General features: G+C 44.9%; 1 protein-coding gene across 1 annotated transcript; it reads left to right on the top strand.

Annotated features, from left to right (window-relative positions):
- Positions 1–17069: 17069 nt before the first annotated feature.
- Positions 17070–20134, top strand: LOC146200479 (uncharacterized). The gene is made up of 2 exons (XM_084595532.1): positions 17070–17201; positions 18358–20134. Exons 1-2 carry the CDS (start codon positions 17181–17183, stop codon positions 19789–19791), a joined length of 1455 nt encoding a protein of 484 aa, XP_084451658.1. The 5' UTR covers positions 17070–17180; the 3' UTR covers positions 19792–20134.
- Positions 20135–22682: the final 2548 nt, after the last annotated feature.

Below are 22682 nucleotides of genomic sequence, written 5' to 3'. Positions count from 1 at the left end.
TAATAGACCTGGTTTGCTTTTAGCATGTTGTATTTAATAAAAAATGGCGTGGTTTGTAAGTTGCCACTATCGCCTCTGTAGTTCTCGCAGAAGCGTAGAGCCTTTTTTGGTGCGACAATTAATTTATTATAGTTATAGGCTGTCGTCGTTCTACAAACTAATATTCCATAACTTAGCCTGCAGTAAAAAAGAGAATAGTATAATATCTGTTTTAAGGAAGTGGGTATAAGGTTTCTAATTCTATAGATGCTCCCAGTTACTAGCGCCAAGTCAGCTTTTAGTTTATTAACATGCGTAGTCCGTGTCAACTCTTCGCTGAACGATACGCCCACAAATTTTTGTTCTTTTAACTGTTCTATCAGAGCTCCACCATAAGTTATATTTATAGTTGTGTAGTCTCGCCTATTGACAGGCTTGAATAATTTGTACTTTGTTTTACTTGTATTTAGATTCAGTTTATTATTTGAAAGCCACCGTGACAATTTATGCAGGTATTAATTTGCAGCTTTTTCCAAGCTCGCTTTGCTTGGTCCAGTGAAAAAGACATTGGTTTCATCCACATATAAAACTATATCGGTAAAGCTAGTGATTGAGGTAGTGTCATTGATATATACCAGAAATAAAAACGGCCCTAAAATGAATCCCTGGGGCACACCATAAAGAATTCTTGCTGGATGATATATGCCAATAATGTCAACATACTAATAGCACTCGCAGAGGTAACTTTTAATCACATTCAGCGCTATTCCTCGTACGCCATACATATCCAGCTTTTTCATTAAAATACTGTGCTGCATTTGCTTTGTTTATACTCAATTTTCAGACATAAGCTATTTTTGTGTTCGATAGAAAAGCGTATTTTCAATCGCGTGAGAATAACATCTCAATTCATCCCTAATATTGCGCTGTATGTATTGAAAAATCCTAAATTGTTTTGTATCTGTATCAATGGAAGCAGTTTCTGCAAACGCTTCGACATTTTGAGTTATCCAATTTTTTTTTGTTCGAGTACAAGTGAATATTGAACATTCGTCTGCCGATTCTGCTAGTTCAAATCCGCAACTCATTAGAGGATTTCGGAGGCTCGCTTCCGTTCCTAAATGTTGAACGCAATAAAATGTGTAATTGTTATAATTTGTGACAAGCTTACTGCTCGCATAAAAACACGGTTTTAACCTAGCAGTGGTGTCGGTAATTATTTTGAAGCTGCGAGGTGGATCTCTAAGAGGCCGCGTCCATGTTCTTACTCTGCGCAATTACCCTGCTTCATTTCACTCGCACGAGCTTAGGTAGTGGCGCTGCCTTTTATCGTGCTGGTTCCCTTACACCACGTTTGCGTGCTTTAAATCGGACTCGACCTACCCGGCCCATCGAAGAGGAAACCTCGATGCTGTGCATGCTGCTACCTCAGTAAGGCGTTCGTTGTTGTCAACCCATTGGCAGCATAGCATTTCTAGATGTGGAGCCGTGAACGCCTCGTACAGTTTCTGAGGAGCTAATTAATTCTTGGGCTTGTTACACCAGCGTTAATGACTAAAAATTTCTCAGTAACTTCGTCACTTACTCCATGGCTTGGGGGTCGTGGAAGGAACTCTTAGCTTTTTCAGTACTTGTTAATCATATTTCATTTGTTCTAACTCACTCTCGATTTCTTCTTCATGCCTTTAATACCAAGCTGTGTTAAGGTGGTCGCCAGTCTCGGTGACCATATATTCTAGACCGAGGTAACCGGCATCGGAAAATGATGCAGTAGCAAAACAAAACTGATTTTGTACACCGCTAAACAAACAAATGTATTATTGTACACAGGTAAAATGCACTGTACTTAAATAAACTCTAATGTCTTTTTACCGAGTGCGCCTAAAATTATGGACATGGTTTTCAGTTTTAGCAACGCACTCACTCGACTAATGTTTGGTATTAGAGAATGTGCTCTTCGCCCATTTGATGTAGTCTGTCCTCTGTTAAATGGTTTTAGTGATCGTAGTTGTTTGTTATAAGGTTATATAAGGTCGCTTACCGTCCCCTTTATGAATATACAACAGTTCGCAATGGGACGTGCTGATCCAGTATGGAGACCATTGACAACGCGCAAAAAAAAAAAAAAAAAAAAAACTTTCTATGGACTGTAGACAACGTTCTCCCTGTAGTGTTGGTAACCTCCCTTCGCCGGCCTTATGCACTAAAAGGCCTTGAAGAATATTTACTAAAAGTAAACACTGGCCCTGGAGATCTACATCCTATCTTTTATCGAGGCAAAACATAAATTCTCAAACCTGCTTTCACGAACACCACAGATGTCCACGATCAAAAATGACACTCGTTTAAAGCTCCATAACTTGTCACATTCTGACCCACAAGGAAAAATAAATAAAACAGTCGTTACTGCGGTCGGTACTGTTCCCGTCACTGGAGTGCTAACGAGGAGTGTTCGCCCAGCTGGCCCAGTGCACGTCATCGGGACTGGGGCGAAAGAACGCATGGTTAGGTTTCGCCTTAATTGGTTTGCTAGCGCTCGCCAGGAGCACGTTTAAACATTTTTGCAGATAACAGCTTGCACGCAGAGCTTTTAAATTGAGCGAGGTACTCACAAGGAACATCTACATAGATCTATGACATTACCATGTTATCATGTAAAAATACATTTAGGAGTCCCTTTTCCCTAATCTCTTCCCCTCTTCGGGTCGAGAGGACTTTCGGAGACTCGGTGACTCGGGTTGACCTAATTTAGGAAAATATAAAAACCCATGCGAGGGCATTGAATCTCGTGAAGATGTGTTGCTGAAATCTGTCGTAGAACAGTGCCGAAGACTAACCAGAATGTTTTCAGAGTTCAAGGCACATTTACTTTTACTCACTTGCCCTCGACGTACTTTTTAGGAAAATAAAGATTTCTTTCTAGACGCAAGTTAGCAACATGCCTTTGACTAAACTGACTGCTCATCTTCGTGGTACTGCTAGAAACTGCTCATTTGATTCAAAGTTGTTTTCTGTAACAAATTACTTTTGCGGCATTGTACCTTGTAATTGCTTTGTTTCCTCCCGGCACTGCTGTTTTTTTCTGGCCTTGTATGCGCCCTGTCACACTCTCTTCGTCGGCCATCTTACGTCTTTTTACCCATATCACTATAATTCCTTTCGTTTCACAACTTTTACCCCGATATCCCAGTCTGAAAATAATCTTTCCCTGCGTATCATGCTGATTTATATTGCATTCCTCTTCCTAACAATTTTCACCGTAATGTATATATTGTTTATACTGTACCTTTCATCATTAACACAGAGCAACGGACAAGAATGAAGAATTAGATATACACACGCAAGGGCACAGTGTCCGTTAAGCTGTGTTAATGATGCACGACCAACTCATCCAAGTGTGTAATTTTTCTCAGTATGGTCTCATAACCACGCAGTATAACTTTTATTGCTTACTGTACAAATTTTTAAGGATTTAGAGATATCGTGTCAAAATTGGACATGAGGGTTCAGTGAGGGTAGAATGTGAAAAGGAACATGCTATTTATCACAGGTCGCCGAAAAAAAGTGAATGAAAATACTGTAACAAATGTTTTTCGCAGGTGCTCGGCAGTAAAAAGCAACAGTTTTTGTTCAGCTCCTGATGCGCTGGAGTATACCATTTGTTCTCAGCTGTCAACTCACGGCACCGGGGTGTGAAGTGCGAAAGATCAGACAAACGATGATAGACATTTGGTAGACTTATTTTTTATTATTACTGAAGACCGCTCTGAGTTATACATAGCAGCCACAGTGATAAAATGACTTCCCGCTAGATAGGATCTGCTAAACCGACATTCGAGTGTCTTACCCACTCTGCGTGCACTTATATTGCATCGGGGCGAATTTCGATTGTACAATCACAAAGGTCGACCTTTTTAGTTCAAGATATGAAACTCCGCCCCTACAAATTCTCCAAGCCTCACTTTTCGTTGTCAAGTACTCGACCGGATTCGTTCTCGCTTTAAGATATATACAGGCCAGTTATCCGGAAATTTTATCTTCTTTTCCTCCTCGCTCGTGCCTGCAGGGCGAGGCACCATTGCTGATTCGTCCGTACGTGGAGCGGCTGACCCTGTCCGAGATGCACTGCGTCATGACCGTGGGACTGGCCACCGCGTCAGCCACCATGCTGCCCATGTACACCGACCTGGGGGTATGAAAAGCTGTATCGTGTCACGCATGCTAGCTTTCTGTTTTACTTTTTGTTTCGTTCATTTCAATGCGAGCCCTTCGGCTGTAATGGTTAGGACACCCACGTGGCTGGTTAATTTTTCAAGTTACCTGCAGTTTAGGACACGAATACCGATACGAAACTTGAAAAATACAGAAGGCACAGATTTTAGACAGTCGTGTAAAGCCACATAATCGCACCACGGCACATTTTTCGTTTTCTTCTCACAGGAGAGAAAGGAATAACCAACTTTTACTCATAGATAAATGACAGCCTCTAATCCACAGAAGAAGGGTTTTGTATCCAGCTATATGTTAGCAGGCTCGTTCTCAAGCTATGTTCTCGAGGCACTGCAGATGAAGTTATGTGACGTTAGGAAGATAGTGAGAGACCGGAAAGCACGGCGTGATATGGTCCATAGGGTCACGAAGAGTCGGACACGACTGAGCGACTGAACTCATTTGAACTGAACTGAACTGATGTTAGCAGGCATGTTGTATGCGCTTCCCAAGACAGAAGTGTGACGCGCCCATAATTCAACTGTCACAATCTACAGTTGGCGCATAATCTCATTTCTGTTCTGGAGCTTTCTTTTGACAGTGTGTGGCACTACAAGGCACTGGCGTTTGCTAAAAAAGAGCACTTGATAGCCCGCGACTCTTCGTTGTCATCAGTTGCGCCGGTGTATTTATTTATTTATTTTGTAATGACGCGGTTTAGGTAGTTTGCACGGTGACATCTTATCGTTGCTGCTACGAAGGCGAGCTTCATCCGCTATGTTGCCTTCACAACTTCGTCGTCTTCTGCAACGTCTCCTGTTCGCACTTCTTGCTTCTTTTTCGCAGGTCAAGTATCTCTCTTACAATTTATATATTTTTTTCTCTACTCTCAAGGTCTTTTGGCATTACAGAGAGGATTTGGTACAGGAAAGACAGAATGACGTAAGCGGGGAAGTGAACAGGACGAGCACTACTTTTAAACCAGCGATTTATTGACACAGTTCTTAGCAGAAGCAATCGGTTTGCGCCCTTTCAGGCATAAAGAGATTCCTTGAACGGCGAGTGTTTCGCGGCTTTGTATCGCGCTCGTTCCAGGACCAGAAAAACATTCAAGATAAAAAGCCAAGCGTGGTGACAATATGCGCCAGCCGGTATCAAAGAGGACGCTTTTCTATTCTATCCATCCATCTATCGCTCGAAACTGTGCATATCCAGGTCGCCTCTATGGAGCCAGGTGGCGTTACATGCTAGGCGGCCGCACGTAGGCTGCCAAGTCGGCGAGCATTGTAGCTGGTCACGCTGACGGATGCTAGATAGAGCTACGTTATAACTCTAATAATTGATTTTGTAAGCTCAATGAAGAGAGTGGTGGAAAGGGTGCACCTCGTCTGAACCTTGTCTTCATAGCACCGTGCTCCCCTCCCAGTGTGTGCCGAGAAAAAGTACTTGACACCCACGCCACTGCTTAACGAGCTGCCATGGGCATGGCTAGTGTTCTGTCGCGCTGTTTCGCTCTCACCAGTTAGAGGCCCCGAATTTTTTTGGATCGCAGCAGTGACAAGAGTTACATGCTGAAAATATGAAACCTGATTCGGGTAGTACTTAGGGAGTTATTCAAGTCTATTAAAAAAAATACAGACTGCTTAACTCAGTAATTACCTGAAAATCGTGGAGCAACAGGGCGTTTTGACAGGATTTTGTTTGCTGCGCCTCAGTTAATAAATGTTATTTTGCTTTGTCAATCAAGCGGCCAATTCTTCCAGACCACACATTGCATATGTTTCAGAGAGACGGTCTTCTTAAAGTAATGCTTTTATTGGCGATGGCGTTGGATACGAATCACACTTTGTAACGTAGGTTGTCAAGCACAATATCGTGGTCAGAGAACGATATTATGAACAACACGACTCAATATGAGGTGCGGATGAAGGAGCTGTTCTGAATAAGAACTGTATTTTAAGAAATTATGGACAACCTTAAGAGGAACGCCCACTATATGATGCCTTATCTACATTGAGTGATAAGATGAGCCACTCATTTTCCTGAGATACCAGTATATTAATGCCCCCAAGATCTACTTCAAGAATACATAGATCTGTACGGAAAGGCAGAAGCGCAGAATGGAGGCGTAGACCAGCTGGTGGATAATGATTTTGAGAAGGAGGCTCAGCGCGCGAAAAACATTTTAACACGGTGTCTCGCTCCTTTCCCAGTTTTTCTCGCTCTAAACTTCATTTTGGTCGCCAAAAAATAACAGATACATCAAAAGCTGCCGCCTGAACCTCCTTAATACTGCCGAGCTGCCTTGCTTTAAGTCGCACCTCTACAAAATGGACAATTTTTCTTTTTATGCATTTTTCTTTTTTACAAGCATTCACAACCTTGTCGTTTTAAATGCGGTGACTATCCCGCTTAACATATCTTTTTTGTGTCTCGCAGCTGAACTCTATAGACATCATCGTGGCTTCGCTGCTCTCCGCTATTGCCGGCGTGGTGTCATCCAAACTGCTGCATCCGGAGACAGAGCTTACCGCTCTGTACTGCAGCCTGGAAGAGCAAGAGAGGTGAGTGGCATTTACTACCGGTATTCCTGAGGATTATCAGAGGCTGAACAAAGGGGAGAAAACTATTCAGGAAGTAGATAGAAGTACAATTAACATTGTCGCTGAAGGAGTCAAAAAATAATTTTCCATTAGGATCGACGTTACTAAGCGGTTCGACGGCGCTCACTTAGAAGTCTTGAATGCCGAAGAAGCGCTCAAATACAGCTTATATAAGCTTGTACTACAGCTCTCCGTCAGCAACACCTTTCATGAAATTCGAGTCGGCAGCATTTCAAAAGTACAAGGCAATGTAGCTTCGCCGTATTCAAGTACGCTGATGCAGGTGAAACGTCCTGGCATACATTATGCCAAATACGCACTTGTCTAAAAACATTGAAACCCCGCACCATACTGATGGTTAAACTCATCCATCCAGATAGAGGGAACAGATCATCTCAACTGCAATTCTTCAAGATCAGGTACTAAAAGCAAATTGAGAAAGGGTGATAATGAAATGCCCACAGCTCGAAGGAAAACTGTTGGCTAAATCATCATCATCATCATCATCATCAGCCTGATTATACCCACTGCAGGGCGAAGGCCTCTCCCATATCTCTCCACTTAACCCGGTTCTGTGCTAGCTGCATCCACTTGACCCCTGCGAACTTCTTAATCTCATCCGCCCACCTAACTTTCTGCCGCCCCCTGCTACGCTTTCCTTCCCTTGGAATCCAGTTTGTTACCCTCAGCGACCATCGGTTATCCTCTCTTCGCACTACATGTCCTGCCCATGTCCATTTCTTCTTCTTAATTTCCACTAGAATGTCGTTAACTTGAGTTATTTCTCTGACCCATTCTGCACGCTTTCTATCTCTTAATGTTACCCCTACCATTTTTCGTTCCATAGCCCTCTGGGTTGTCCTCAACTTAAGTAGAACTCTCTTGGTTAGCCTCCACGTTTCAGTCCCATAGGTGAGTACAGGCAAGATGCAACTGTTGTATACTTTCCTCTTGAGCGATACCGGTAAGCTGCTAGTCATAATCTGCGAGTGCTTGCCAAATGCACTCCATCCCAATCTTATTCTTCTTGTTATTTCCTTTTCATGGTCCGGATCTGCGGTTACTACCTGTCCTAAGTAGATATATTCGCCTACTACTTCCAGTATTTCGCTACCTAATGTAAACTCCTGTTCCTTCCCGAGGCTGTTGAACATTACCTTAGTCTTCTGCATATTGATTTTCAAGCCTACCTTTCTACTTTTCCTGTCTAGGTCATCAATCATTATTTGCAGTTCATCTCCCGAGTTGCTTAGCAAGGCAATGTCATCAGCAAATCGTAGATTACTGAGGTATTCTCCATCTAGCCTTATTCCTAACTGCTCCCATTCCAAGTCTCTGAATACTTCCTCTAAACAAGCTGTGAATAGTACTGGGGAGATTGTGTCTCCTTGCCTAACACCTTTCTTTATGGGAATTTTGTTACTTTCTTTATGCAGAACTATGGTTGCTGTGCAGCCACTATATATATCTTCCAGCACTTTCACGTACGGCTCGTCTACCCCCTGATTTCGCAATGCCTGCATCACCGCCGAGGTTTCAACTGAGTCAAATGCTTTTTCGTAATCAATGAATGCTATGTATAAGGGCTGGTTATATTCCGCGCATTTTTCTATCACCTGATTGATGGTATGGATATGATCGATAGTAGAGTACCGTTTCCGAAACCCTGCTTGATCCTTTGCTTGATTGCAGTCTAAGGTTGTCCTGATTCTATTAGCGATTACCTTAGTAAAGACCTTATACGTAGCAGACAGTAAGCTGATTGGTCTGTAGTTTTTAAGGTCCTTAGAGTCCCCTTTCTTGTGAATGAGGATAATGTTTGCATTCTTCCATGCTTCCGGTACCGTCGATGACACCAGGCACTGCGTATACAGGGTGGCCAGTTTTTCTAGCACGATATCCCCCCCGTCCTTCAGCAAATCTGTAGTTATCTGATCCTCTCCAGCTGATTTCCCCCTTTTCATAGTTTCTAGTGCTTTCTTGACCTCGTCCTTCGTCACTGGTGGAACGTCTGACTGTTTTTCCCTGACGCCAATCTCATTACGGTCCTGACTACTTTGGCTACTGTAGAGATCTGTATAGAACTCCTCGGCTACTTTGACTATCTTGTCCATATTAGTGATGACGTTGCCCGCCTTGTCCCTTATCGCATACATCTGGTTTTTGCCTATGCCCAATTTCTTCTTTACCGCTTTAAGGCTTCCCCCGTTCCTTACAGCATGCTCAATTTTCTCCATGTTATACTTCCTTATATCGGCCACCTTGTGCTTATTGATTAGCTTTGATATCTCGGCCAATTCGATCTGGTCTGTTGGATTGGAAGCTTTCATACTCTGCCGTTTCTTAATCAAATCTTTCGTCTCCTTAGACAGCTTACCGGTATCCTCTCTAAGTATCCTACCGCCTACTTCTACCGCGCACTCAGTAATGATATCTCTGAAATTATTGTTCCTTGCCTCTAGGGTAATGTCGCCATCCTCAGTTAGAGCTGAATACCTATTCTGTAGCGAGATCCTGAACTCTTCTGCCCTCCCCCTCACCGCTAATTCGTTGATGGGTTTCTTTCTTACTAATCTATTGCGTTCCTTCTTCAGATTTAGGCTAATTCGGGACCTCACCATCCTGTGGTCACTACATCGAACTTTCCCGATTACCTCTACATCCTGCACAATGGCGGGGGTTGAACACATTATGAAGTCGATTTCATTTTTAGTCTCTCCGTTAGGACTTTTCCATGTCCATTTTCGGTTCTTCCGTTTGCTGAAGAAGGTATTCATGATTCGTAAGTTATTGCGCTCTGCAAACTCAACTAGTAACTCCCCCCTGCTATTCCTAGAACCAATGCCATAGTCACCTACTGCCTTGCCTCCTGCCTGTTTTTTCCCTACCTTGGCATTGAAGTCGCCCATTAGTACAGTATACTGCGTCTTTACTTTTCGCATTGCCGATTCTACATCTTCATAGAAGCTTTCAACTGCCTGGTCATCATAACTACATGTAGGTGCATAGGCCTGTACAACCTTGAGTTTATACCGCTTATTAAGCCTAATTACGATGCCTGCAACCCTCTCATTAATACTATAGAATTCATCTATATTACCCGCTATATACTTATTGACAAGGAAACCTACTCCTAGTTGTCGCCTCTCTGGTAAACCTCGATAACACAGTACATGCCCATCCTTCAGTACAGTATATGCCTCATTCGGCCTCCTAACCTCACTAAGCCCTATGACATCCCATTTCATGCCCTCTAGTTCCTCTAACAGCACTGCTAAACTAGCTTCACTAGCTATGGTTCTAGCATTAAACGTTGCCAGGGTCAGTTTCCAATGGCGGCCTGTCCAGCGGAGCCAGGCTTTCTTAGCACCCCCTGCTGCGTCACAGGTCTGACCGCCGCCGTGGTCAGTTGTTCCGCAGCCGCTGGTGACTGAGGGCCGAGGTTTTATGGAGCTTATCATAGGAGGTTGTGGCCAATTACTGCACCAGGGTGGCCAACTCCTGTTCTGGTGAGGGAGTGCGTTGCCGGAGGTGTTCACCGGCATCAGGTCGCACCCCAAACCTGTATATGCAATTCCATCGACACGCGGATTTTTTTTTTTTTTTTTGTCATCCGGTGGAGAATTGCGCGGCACCGGGATTTGAACCCCGGTCCTCTTGCATGCGAGGCGGATGTTCTACCGCTACGCCACCGCTGCACTAAATAATACGACGACGTATAACAGTACTTTTTACCTCGAGACAACTTGCTGCGCTGTCTATGCAGGTGAATAATCGCTAGACTGCGGCTATAAACGAAGCCATACGATATTTAGTTGCTGCATGGACCATCATGTGTCTTCACGAACTATGTCCCATCTTTCCGTTGTCTATCGCGTTTGCGCAGTATGCAGCATCGCGGAAAATATTTTTGGCTTTGCCGTATTGTTGTATTCAGCGCTTACAGACTGCGTCTTTTGCTTCTACTTTGGCACATCAAAAAACAGTGGAAACAATAAACAGAATACCAACAAGCTTGACAACTGGGTCACTCGGTACTGAATCAAATCCAACATAAAGACACAACACGAAGAAGAGCCCAATACGACACCAGCATCGCCTTCTGCTCTTCTTTTCTCTGTGTTGTCTTTCGGCTGGCTTTAAAATGAATCAAGAGAAGATGCAGTCAATAAACCTTGAATATGTCCAGCCTGCAGAACTTCTCCCAGTATTTTCGAACATTTTCAAGCGCTACCAGAAGCATCTTAAATAATAATCATGCGACACTATTTCTGGCCCCTGAATATTGCACCCTGAGGTCCGCTCAGTGATGATCACAATTAAAGCGTAAATGGCTCGCACAACCTATTGTCGACGCAAAAGAGTAGAAATTATTTGAGACCGATGCTTGCCGTTCTTCATATAAAAAACAATGCTTCCTTTTCGTTCTTTGCAATGACATATGTCAGACATTTCACTTATTTTTACAAAGAGGACAAATGATGTGCAGGCACAACATCGGCTCTAGGTAATGAGCTCTTGGAAATGAATTAAACGTCAGCAGTCGCAGATGCGTATTTGACTTTGAACCACTAATACGGAAAATTTAATTCCAACACCACGACCTAATATCCGAGTCGTGTTATCGCTGAGACGATGCAGTGTTGTCAGAGACATGTGTCTGGTTCGGCTCGTCGAAAATTGCAAATTACTGGTAATCACATGTATGATTCCTAATAAGTACCGGAAATTTAATTTAAAAAGTACGTCTTTCCCTCACTAACCAGCAGAAAAACATGTGAACTGGGAAATTTTTGAGGAACAGCTGCCTTGATAACACGATAAACGAATGTCTAAAATCGAAAGAACACAAAGCAAAATAAATAAACATTGAGGAGAAGCCTCAATCGATATTGCTCTTTAAGAGCCTACAGTCTAGTAATCTTCTGCTACGAGTCTCAGAAGCTCACCTTTCTTCATGCCTTAAGTTTACCTTCAGTGCGTCTGGTCCTAACATTCCACGCTCGTAACGCAGGCTCGAGAAGCGTGCCGCTGAATCCCTTCAAGACTGCATGGCGACCGTGGTGACTGTGGTTGCGTCCGTCGCTCTCGCTTTGGTGAGCTTCCTGTCGGCCGAAGCCTTCATTCAGGAGCTGTGTGGGCACATCACCAGGCTCGTGTCGTTGCCGGAACTCACTCCGCTGGTAAGTGTGTGTGAGGAATTCTTCACTACTGGCAGCACAGTCGCGGCAGAGTTGGCACGTCGAGTGGAGCAGAATTATAATGTCAGTAATGATGGCGATTGCGGGCGAAAAAAACCTTAGACCAGATACGTAACGACCACGGAAGACTTACTGTACTTTCAGCTAAATCCTTCTCAATAACAGTATCCAAATCCCTGAGAATTCCTCGCTTTCGTTGCCTTTTTCTCATGTGCAGCGCCCACTCTTGTAACGACTGTTTCAATCTCGTATATAACCTCACACACTCGTATACCGGGCGTCCAAACTAAATGAAACCAAGGTTTTAAAATTACGGTGAGCCTAGGTGAGTGAAACCAACTAAGAGTGTTCAGAGTCGCCTACCTTAATCTGCAGTTGTTTTTTTTTTCGATCATCAAAGGTAATGATTAGTAAAAGATAATCACCTTTCTTTAATTATTGGTTTGGTAAAAAAAGTGTCAATGCAAAAGTTGTACATCTCGAAAAACTGCAAGCTACATATTTCTCTAAAGCTTACTATGTCTTTTGGTGTGTTTTGCGAACAAGCGAGTACGAGTTTTCATTTCTCTCTTTACATGAAGAACTGAGCGTGTGCCCAGTTCTGAAGTAGTCGCGAATACATGAGCATTTTAATCTTCAATCTCTAGAATGTACAAGCGGCTTGACACCCAAAGCCAACCACTTTCAGATTTCAGTCCTTAATGGCGCTTCACTCTCTCGCCATTTTCCAACGCGTCGGGCGTCTCACTTGCTTCATCTGTCGTGTGTCACAGGCACTGCTGACTCCGCTTCTCGAGCCCCTCGTGCTGCTCATGGGCGTGAGTGCAGCCGAGGCACACGCTGGCGCCCGGCTGCTCGCCACCGGACTGCTCGCTAACGAGATTGTCGCCTACCGGCAGCTCACCGGACCCGCTCTCAGTGCGTCCCTATCGGTGCGGACTGACGCGCAGCGAGCGCTTGCTGGGAATCCACGAGGCAACTTCTCTGAAGCTGCAGTAGCTGCTGCATACAATCCTGTTGCTGTTATAACCCATGAACGACGCGGCATGTATGCCACGTAGTACTACCTATATAAGATGCAAAATGTAGACGCCAAAAATGGCAGAGGTTGAAGCATGCTTAAATGTGGTTCTAACGAGCAAAAACACCTGCCGCAGTGGGTCAGTAGTTAAGATGCCCGCCTACTTTCCCGGACCATGATGTTTCGAATTCGCTCCGACTTATTTTGACTCGAAAGAAATTGCGCCAAAAAATTGGCAGTGGCTTACCTCCGCCTCAAACAAGTTTAATTCCGAAAGCAACGACTGCATGGCTACGCTTAGGATAACTTAGGCTACGCGCTGAGCAGCGGCCGGGCTCTCCTTCTCCATAGTTGGTCGATTCTGGCCCCGCGCGCTCGCACACCTCTTCTCCGCACGACCGATGGAGGGAGTGATGCGCAGCTGGCGCGGGGAGTGGTTATGACGTCACTTCTCTGGCACCGGAGGACGCACGGAGAAGCTCGGCCGCGACGGCAGCTCTGACACACCAGCAGCTGCCTCTGACGTCATGCGGCTTGTCGCGCAAGCGCAGCTTGGCTCACGCTGTGCCAAGCGAAATGGCTCGACGACCAGCGTAGTGTTGCTTCCGCAACAAGAGATGGAACACGATTCTTGGCCTGGTAGTGCTGAGCGTATGCGTGTCTTTGCACTAAAAGATTTTTGGGAGCACCCACTACTGCGCTGCATGACTGGAGTTTGCGCCAGCGTTAACCCGGGTCGTCCATCAAAAATTGCCTCCCCTGTGGCTACTTTGCGCCATTCAGATGCTCAGCTCGAGAACGCAAGATAAAATAAGTCCTGATAATTTTCGCGGTTTTAGCACGTGGATGACAAGAATGCCGGATGAATTTGCGCTGCAGCGGCCGCATTTCAAACGACACAAAATGAAAAACACACCCATGGGCTGTGCGGCGTATGAGGAACGTTCTAATTGTTTATGGAACCATTAAATTACGGCCCTTCTTTCTTCTCACACTCCGATCATCATCCCTTCCACTAAAAAGCTATTTGAGTCATCATCATGCATAGTGTGAGAGTTAGTGCGCTCAAGACTACATGTCAAACCGCGAGAATAGCCTTATTCATGTTATTAACGTTATGCGCTGTAAGGTCAACAGCAATTTATACTGCTAACAGGTCGCCGCATGATATAATCTCTTCGATTATGTCTGTTCCACTAGGAAGAGCGGACTTTGAAAGCCAGCCGCGTGAACAGTGGCACTCATCGCGCCAGTGCTCCACCGTTAGCTCTGCTTCTCCGCCCTCGCTATCTCTCGCAGGTGCGTACCCGGCGCGTCCTAACGTACGCGCTATGCGGCTTCACCAACGTGGGTTCCCTGTGCATTACACTGGGCGTACTAAGCGCCCTCGCACTCAGCCGCTCCGGCGACGTAGTCTCACTCCTCTTGCGGGCCCTGGTCGCCGCAGCCATAGCCAATGCCCTCACCGCTTGTGCCGTTGGTGAGACCCTACTCGGTTAGGGGTGTTGATCGTTGGATTGTCGATATTGGGAGCACATTCACACGCGACCAGTCTTCTCAAGCCCTCTTCTATTAACTCGCGGCTAGCCATGATGGGTTGCCTAATGTTTAATATTATTTTATTCATAGACGCCATAGTCAGTAACCCAGCAAGTTCTTTTCCGGTGCCTTAAAAAAAACTTAGTTGTGAATGCGCAATTTCATTGTACTAACGGTCGCTCACGAAGCTCAGAACGAGATGCGCAAACTTAGCACTACTTTTGTTGACCAGCGTCTCGTTAAATAATCACGCTAGGATTAAGAAACATGTGAAGTGCATTATCGAAGTTGAATAGCATATGTGCGGCGTATGAAAACGGGCTGGCGGTCCTCATCTGTGGCGCCCATTAACGTGGTGATGCGCGTCGCTGTTGTCAAACTATCATCAAAACAACAGCAATGGGTGAGCGGGAGATGTGATTAGAACGCCCCTTCGACGTGAGCTTAGAATGTTCTTCTCCTGAGGAAAGAATGAGCGTAATTTTAGTTTTTTCTCTATAAGGAGGCACAATTCGAAGAGAATATAGCCCTTGCATGTTTTGTACGATAGCAAAGGCAAGAGTAGAGGCATATGTGTGATAGTGGCAACACATCGTCGGTAATGTAAAACGATTTCTTTTAAAGCACTCCTTTGTGTACTGTACGATTCATTAACAAAAATTTAGGCTGACCTAAAATAACAGTTTGTTCAAGTGCTCTGGTTGCTCAACCATTCCTCCAGTGTGTCACGATGATTACCAGACGTTCAGCATGTTTTATCCACGTCTGTGTACGGATGAGTAGGCGCCTCAGCCAGTACGCACGCGCGCTGATTTTTTTACTTTAAGGCTGTTCAGCCGAAAACAAGGTATATGCTGGATGTGTGTGTCACTATTTCTGTCTGTTTTTGCAGGGGCCATGATCAAGACGAAGGGAAAGCCAGTTCTCACAGTGTTCAATTCCACAGAATTTCTCGATGGCTAGGGCTACGTACGAAGCATATTTTAATTACATATCATCTACACTAGCACTCCTAGCAGCTTAGGACCAAATAATTACTCGTGTTAACAATATATGACTTTGCAGGTTATGTGCGCAGATTTCTCAATGCCACAGAACGATATTGTGCGTAGTAATTACCTCCGCACAATATAATAAGTTCATTTCCGGCACTATAACCGAATGTGCCGAATCACCATTATTACCTGGGACACATTAAAAATCTCCAAAGGCTGGTTCTAACCAGTTTGCACGACTTGTGATAATTTGGTTCTGTGATGTTTTACTGTCTCTATAATACGAGACTCGATTGAAGGACACTGATATCACTTTACATCTCCGACTCAAGTAAACCACATAACTCATTGCCGCTCTCAAAGAAAGAATCTCGCTTGCTTTAATTCTTTTCTCCCCAAAACGTTGAGCATAATGGCCTGATTGAATTTGATTACTAACCTAGTTTTATGAGCGCACGTGTAGAGATAAAGTAAGCTGCTTGAAAAATTAGGATCACTCTTCTGAAGATAGAAAGTTTGAAATGTAGTAATCCCGATCGCCGTCAGCTCGCGCGCCAACCCGAAGAGGTAGACGAAGTGGAGCCGGAGCCTTGTTGGCACTGCACTGTTGGCAAGCTGTTGGTTCGAACGCTACCCCCGTCGCTTCGGTTTGCCGACGTTGCTTACGGTCTTGGTGCTCCAATAAACACCTTACACTTGGTGGAGGTGTCTCGGTCGTCGCCACAGTCCTCCTCGAAAATTTCACCCTGGAACTTCGGAACCGCACGCTACCGCCTTCGGTCACAACCATGCAGGACGCTCCCAGCCAACCATCGGCGCCCATCACTGCCACTCCTGCCACCATCTTCTGTCCCGGGGCACAACGCCCCCGTGACCCACCTTTCTTCAATGCTACCGACGACCATGACGTTGACGACTGGCTGGCCTCTTTCGAGCGCGTCAGCACTTACAACCGCTGGGACGATTCCATAAAACTGAGCAACGACCTCTTCTACCTCACGGACGTGGCAAATCTGTGGTTTCGAAACCACGAAGCCGATCTTTCGACATGGTCTGTCTTCAAGGAGAACTTCGCGGATGTCTTCGGCCGTCCTGCGATACGCAAACTCCGCGCCGAACGACGCCTCAATGCACGGCTTCAACTTCCCGAGGAAACGTTTACCAGCTACATTGAGGACGTGGTTGACCTTTGCAAGCGGTGTCAATCCGTTCATGCCGGAGCCCGAACGAGTCACACATGCTCTAAAAGGTCTCACTGATGATGCGTACTATATGATGTCGGCCAGGGACCCTACTTCCGTATCCGACATTATAACCCTGTGCCAGAGGTTTGACGAGCTACGAAAGCAACGCGCTTCTACGCGGCGGGGCTGCCGCATCTGCCGGCATTGCTGGCTTGGCACTGGCTACGTCGTCGGCGGAACAGTCTCAATTTATGCAGAATATCCAAGACTTCATCCGCGAAGAAGTTGCACGCCAGCTGTCCCTCCTCCATCCAGTTCAGCCGACCATCTGCACTTCACAATGGACCATTTCGGAAAGTTGCGCGCGCCCCCTACGCGACCGCCGCAAAGCAGGCTGGGAATTGTGAGCGTGGCTTGCCGGGCAGGATCCGGCGCAGGAGTGGTTCGACATGGACGTCGCGCAAAAGCAGGTAAACAAAACTTTTTTTTGGGATGCTAGCAATGCTTTTGTAGCATGCTTGCGCCGCGCAAGTGATCTTTGCATTGCCGTACAACTTTTTTTGTGGTTTTGCAGCCGACGCTACGAGCGCGAAGCGAGTATTTTCGCACGTGAGCGCTCGTGAAGCGCGCACATGTGCCAGTGTATAGTTTTAGCTATGCTTCAGAAGGCACGAGCGCGATCCTACGGCTAGCAGGCGTGTTTTGCTGGTAAGCGCGCGCTAACAGTGCATTTATTTACTGGTCGCCCGTCGCGAACCTTCAAAGTTTCTGCGGCTGTCCCGGCGGCAGGCGTAGTACGTAGCGTACGCATTCATGTTTGTTGCAACAGTGCGACATAGTCTTGTGAGAATGTACGCGCTATATTTTAGCAAAATACGTCGTTATCGCGCACTGCCCATTCAATCTTTTGGTTATAGCGTGCTATTTAGTCTACGGACGAGTCTGAAACAAGTATATCGTCGAAAGAAACGGACAGCGCATTCGTTCAATGAGTACATCTTGGAAGAAAGTAGTAGTTGAGTTGGTGCTTAGCTTGTGCGAGCGCATTTTCTTGCCTATAGTGTTGTTCGAATAGCACGCAGCAAGTGCGAAGCAGAACCAACAAGCACTGTTACATTGTGTGTAGCTGAGCATATTTTTGCGATACAAATAGTAGTTGCTGTCTGTGCCATATTCAACGAGTTTGACGGCTCGTACTATCTCGGTCGCGGTGTCCATTTGTTACTACCGTGGAGTGCAGATAGGCGCAGCCAAAATATGAACGTGCCTCGGTGGCTACAAGTAACGCGAACGCGGTCGAAAAAAACTGCGGCGGATATTTTGCTAACGTGAAAAACATGGACGCGCCAGTACCTTGTACTTGGGCGGCCTCGGAGTTTTAGTTAGCTGGTGGTTTACCGAGGCCGTCCTTGTGCAACATTCTTCACGACCGCGCGTAGTAAATGAAATGGGTTCAGCGTTGCTTTTCAAGCATGCTTGCCACAAGTAACCAAGACACAATGAATGAATACTTTATTTCAAGATCGCATTGGTGATGCCATGATCAGCTGTGTATGCTTCCATGCTCTGTTTATATGTGGAGTGCCAAAGAAAACATTTTGACACTTGCTTATACCCATGTTGCAGGTACCACTGCAAGCCATTCATAATGCACTTCCTCTCCAAGCAAGGCTACCGAAAGGGCCATGGACAAAACAGTTAAAAGACGTTCCAGATGGGTTCTCAGAGCAAGGAATCTTGGCACATCAGAATTCACGTGGTGCTCAGAAGCATACTGTAAGCGGATACAGGATGTTCAAAGCAGAGAAGGTGCACAATGTTCTTATTTGCAAGGCTGACAGATCCACTTTTCTTAAAGCAACAGTGGAGGCATCATTCTCTTTGGCAAAATTATATAACACTGCTGCTGTGCTCTCGTCAAATGGAACTGTGGACGAAGGAACCTGCAACTGCCGGGCTGGAGCTGCAGGTGTTTGTAAACATGTAGTAGCAATTCTATGGTTTGTATTAGACCTGAAGCGCTCTGGGGCAGCCTACGTGCAAGACACACAGTCGTGTACAGACAAACCCAGAGCATGGGGTACTGGGGCAAAGAAGGCCAACGTGCACACACGCGAGTTCTCAAAACTGCGTTTTGTGAAACATATGCCAATGAAAGCTGGCAGGTATGCAACTCAAGAAACCACAGTTTCTCTGACAGTAACAGAAGACCATATTAAGAGAATGTATCAGACACAGAAAAATATTCCAAACGCCATGCTATGCAAGACGCTGGAGGACAACCACTTTCAGCCCGTACAAGTGAAAAGAACACGTCAGGAGGAGGCTCTCAGCCAGATGCCAATCAGGTTGCCGGTGCAAGCCCTGTGGGTTGAGCATGTGCCAGCTGGGTACACGTTCGGCTCCTGTGAGCTTACTTTAGAAGACTCATGGGCCCTTGAGCAAGCGACTAGGATGCAGAGCGGCTCTACAACATGGAGCTTCGAGAGATCCAAGCGCCTGACTGCTTCACACTTTGGAGATGTGGTGTCACGGAAGAAGCCAGCTGATGAGAAGTTTTTTAAGAGGTTGTTCGGGTCTAGCCAGATGCAGACCAAATACATGGCTGATGGTTTAAGGAATGAAGATGCAGCCGTGCAGCGTTACATAGACAAGAAAAAGGTCCCAGTTAGGATTTACTGTTGTGGGTTGTGCGTCAACCCTGGTGTCCCTGTTCTTGGTGCAACGCCTGACCGTGTTGTAGAGCAGGGAGGAGATTTTGGTCTCCTTGAAGTTAAGACCCTCTCAGCTGCCAAGGAACGGGGTGAGGAATTAGAAAATGCTGTGAATACGGCACCCTACCTGAAGAATGGAGTTCTTAAACCAACGCACAAGTACTTTTACCAGGTCCAGGGGCAAATGGCTTTGACTGGACTCTCCTGGTGTGATTTTGTGGTTGATAATGGCACAGACTGCACTCTTCAGAGGATCACTTTTGACAGCTCGCTTTGGATTTCCAAAATGCTGCCACGTCTCCTGGAATGTCACAAGAACTACCAAGAGCACTGTGCTTGTGTGTGAATTTCAATGACTTATTTTATGTTACATTGGTCTGCAGGACAAAGATGCTCGGACTCGTAACATGCTTTGGCATGTGTTCATACTTATGTATATTTGTTTCTTAAATATCTTGTATTGCATTTTTTTCCATGAAGAAAGTGTTTTTCTGCGTAATATCGTTATGGCGATGTGCACGTTGTGCCACAACCCATTTAAATGTGTGTGCCACTAATCTGTGTGTAAAAAGTAAATGTCAAGCACCACACGTCTTGCTGCCTTGTCCTCCAAGTTCCTGTCTCTACATTTGTCGGCTACCTTCCTTGTGATTTTTCCCTTGTCCTTTGCCTGAATTTTTTTTTTTGAACCAACTTTTTTTCTCGTGTTGCTTGTCGATAAGAAAGTCGTGCTCTCTTGGCAGACAGAGGAAAGGTATTTTTTGGATTCCTTGTCCACTGTCGTTTCCTGCCACTTGATTTTCCCACCTCCATTTGCTAACCTAACCTAACTATGAAGGAGCATTTTCACATTTCAAATGTGTTTTGAATACCAGAGCATCACTCCTCATCGATAATTTTGTAATAAAAAGAAAGCGCTTAGGTTTAGCCAATAGGAGCAGTGCGACCTTTAAAGTTGAAAGTCAGGTTTGATGAAGGAGAAACACTGTGCAGCCTGATGAGGTTAAGGTTTGTGTTCATCTGTTTTGTCTTGGTATCAATGCTCATTAAGTCTGTTGGTCTGTCGGGTAAACTCCTAAGAAAAGAATGTAGCCACTGCGTAGCAACATCACGCACCTTCCTTACAGTCGTTGTAGCTTCTCCATCTGTTTTGCCAAGGTTTCATGCGACATCTGGAATTTAATTCATTTTCACTGCACGCAATTTTCTCTTGTAGCTTGACAGTTTGGTAATTGTTTTATCAACCTCACTTGTAAGGGTAAGGAGAAGCTGAACTCAGCATTGTCTGAAATGCCTTCAAGTAGTAGTGAGTTAAATTCTAAATGCTCTATTTTTTACTTCATCCAGTCATCACATTGTGAAAGCTGATTTGGTTCGACACACATCATTGCTATGTTTTGAGTCGAGCCTACGTTTTTCTGGTTTAACATCCTGTAGGCAACGAGGGACATGGGGATGGAGGGCTCCCAAACAGCTTTGACCATCGTGGATTTTTAATGTGCACATTATATTTTGCCTCCACCAAAATGGGACTTTCATGTCTGTGATTTCATCCCATGACATTGGGTCAAGCAGCCAAATTCCATAGTCGCAGAGCCATCGTGGTGGATGCTTAACTCTTTGCGGACGGAGATGACATTCCTTGGTGGTCTCGTGTCATGCCTAATAAAGACAAAACGGCAACTTCTAATGAACAGATCGGCCACTTTGATTCGGAAGATGTGGGGTCCTTCTGCTGAAGACAGATCAATTGATTTGGTACACAGGCGCTTTGATACATCTTGATCAAGGCAAGGTGCAGAAATGCTTGTATGTAAAAAGTTTTGTGCGTGATAATAGGCTTCACATGGTTTCATCTGGTCTGGAGCCCTTGACAACTGTGTGCCCATAGCGGAAGTATGGAATGTAAAAATCGTTTCTCACTTTGTGTGCTGCTGTGTCTAAAGAAAGGAGGACTGAGATTTGGACTGCTGAACCATGTTTACACTGACCCTGTGCTTCCTTTACCTTTTTTTTTTGTTACTTTCTATTGGCGGCATCCTTCTCCCCTTGTACTGAAAACCTAAATAGAAAGAAGGGAAAGCTGTCGAGGCTTTGGATTTAACGTCTAGAAATGCGAGTGTCAAAACCACTGCCAAACAATGTGCCCCTCTACTGTGGAGGTAGACGCATCTTGTCTGTCTGCGTTTTGGTGCGAGTCGTCCTATGCTTCATTTGTTTTGGTGTCCCCGACGCTTTTTTTCTTGTCATTTGTACGAGCTAGAATTCATGAGTGTGACTCTGTATAGGTTCTGCTACCTGATCCTATGAAGTTCATGTGCCTGCATGTTAAATCCTTCCTGCTACACTTTCTGGATGTCAGGACACACGCACTGATTGATGTGTTGCTGTCTAGCAGGTTCGCGTGTGGTTAATTTGGGCAAACTACCGACTTGATGATAGTCATTTATATTTGAAATATGATGTTTAATTCTGTTCACACCATGTTTTCTCATGGTTACTTTCATCTTCTATATAAAATCAAAGAAGAATTTGCAAATGCGGCGGTTAGTTGCTAGTTGGCATACACAGGTTCAGTATGTCTACTTGCTGTGTAGCTGTGATTGAGAGTTGTGTGCAAGTTCTTGCTTGTGTACTGCAATCATTGCTGTGCAAGCGAAATCTGTGAACATTTTGATTTTGTGTCTGGCGTAGTATTTGTACTTTTTAGGATGACTTGTTGCCGTAAGAAAGGTAATTCTTGTGCAAGGTTTTACTATGTACTTGCAAGCTGATGTATATGCTTCGATGCAAAATGAGTGTATTGAGATCATTAATTTAACAGTTTGTTTTTGCTTCATCATTATTGCTCATTTGGAACCAGCACTTCATTCGATGCAAAATGAGTGTATTGAGATCATTAATTTAACAGTTTGTTTTTGCTTCATCATTATTGCTCATTTGGAACCAGCACTTCAGAAACATATGAAAGTCCTTCTTTCTTCCTTGCAGAAATACGTTCTTTGGGAGGTGCACAGTTTATATGCTCATATTGGTTGCTTGGCTTTCTTCATTTCTGCACTTAAGGCGTCAAGACAGTTTTGCGTACTTCTTTTTTGTTATTGTATTTTGTAAGACTGCCACATTACATACTATATATTCTTGATTCAAAGCAACATTTTGTTTTTTAAACGTAATAGGTAGGAAAAAAACTCCCATGTGCGCATAAAAGTAGCCAAATTACAAGCGAGTGCTCGG

The sequence above is a fragment of the Amblyomma maculatum genome, chromosome 2, assembly GCF_055883805.1.
Source record: "Amblyomma maculatum isolate TAMU_Amacu chromosome 2, ASM5588380v1, whole genome shotgun sequence".
Classification (NCBI taxonomy): Eukaryota; Metazoa; Arthropoda; class Arachnida; order Ixodida; family Ixodidae; genus Amblyomma; species Amblyomma maculatum.
Note: the sequence above shows the minus strand (reverse complement) of the source record. Positions and strands in the feature narration are given on the sequence as shown.

What these genes read in the sequence shown, in the direction of transcription:
- LOC146200479 (XM_084595532.1), top strand. Translation starts at nt 17,181, where the DNA reads ATGGACGTCGCGCAAAAGCAG. An exon ending in TGGACGTCGCGCAAAAGCAG is followed by an intron (nt 17,202 to 18,357) that starts GTAAACAAAACT and finishes CCCATGTTGCAG; the next exon opens with GTACCACTGCAAGCCATTCA.